Below are 757 nucleotides of genomic sequence, written 5' to 3'. Positions count from 1 at the left end.
GACTTGACAAAAGGGAAAACTCTGAAACACTGTGGTTTACGTGTGTGTGTGTGTGTGTGCGTGTGTGTGTGTGTGTGTGTGTGTGTATGTGTGTGCGTGTGTGTGCGTCTGTGTCAGTGTGTCTGTGTGTGTGTGTTTGTCTGTGTGTTTGTCTGTGTGTGTGGGTGAGTGTGTTTGTATGTGTGCATGTGTGTTTACCTGCCTGTTTTTGTCTGAGTAAGGAGCAGAAGGACAGAAGAATAATAAAAATATTTTTAAAAAGCAGAAGGTGAAAGAAGAAGACACTTTGTACTGTTCATTGTGGTCTAAAAAGGTGATTCTATGATAGGGCCAGTAGTCTTCTGTTCCTTCTTCTGTGAATCTTGGTGTGAAGAGGAAGGAAGTCTTTCAATGCTGTTTGGTGTCTGTTCGGCTAACTGCATCAACTGGAACCACAGACTAGTAGTCAGACCAGCTTCCTCCTCTACACTAACTTGTAACTTGCATTGCTATGGTTAATGAATCTAATTCATAGAGTTTTGCTTAGGGTTAGGGTTAGTTTTTAATGTCGTTTTTAATTGTTTATTTGTTTTTTTATCCAGGTGTGTTTAAATATCTCCCAGAACAACATAGTGAGAGAGGAGAGGACTCACTATGAATAGATCAGCAGCAAGAGGATTTCTAGCTTTCCTTCTATCAGTACCAGGTTGGTTCATTTACATCGGTAACATTTTAACTGTTTCAATAACATGACAACCAAGCAACTGGAACGAGGAGT

At 40.3% G+C, this 757-nt stretch overlaps 1 protein-coding gene across 2 annotated transcripts in view; it reads left to right on the top strand.

The window, feature by feature from the left end:
- The first annotated feature begins 402 nt into the window (after nucleotides 1–402).
- Nucleotides 403–757, top strand: part of LOC130377128 (sialic acid-binding Ig-like lectin 10) — a 7,805-nt gene continuing 7,450 nt past the window's right edge. The window contains exons 1-2 of one of the 2 annotated variants that reach the window (XM_056584114.1): nucleotides 403–475; nucleotides 582–685. In XM_056584114.1, coding sequence (XP_056440089.1) covers nucleotides 634–685 — 52 coding nt within the window. In that variant the 5' untranslated portion in view covers nucleotides 403–475; nucleotides 582–633. Of the gene's footprint in view, nucleotides 476–507; nucleotides 686–757 lie in introns of those variants that run through there. The other variant, XM_056584115.1, reaches the window with a different exon arrangement.

This window comes from Gadus chalcogrammus, chromosome 23, assembly GCF_026213295.1.
Source record: "Gadus chalcogrammus isolate NIFS_2021 chromosome 23, NIFS_Gcha_1.0, whole genome shotgun sequence".
In the NCBI taxonomy this organism is placed as follows: domain Eukaryota; kingdom Metazoa; phylum Chordata; class Actinopteri; order Gadiformes; family Gadidae; genus Gadus; species Gadus chalcogrammus.
The sequence above is the reverse complement of the archived record's forward strand: the minus strand, read 5'-3'. Positions and strand labels throughout refer to the sequence as shown.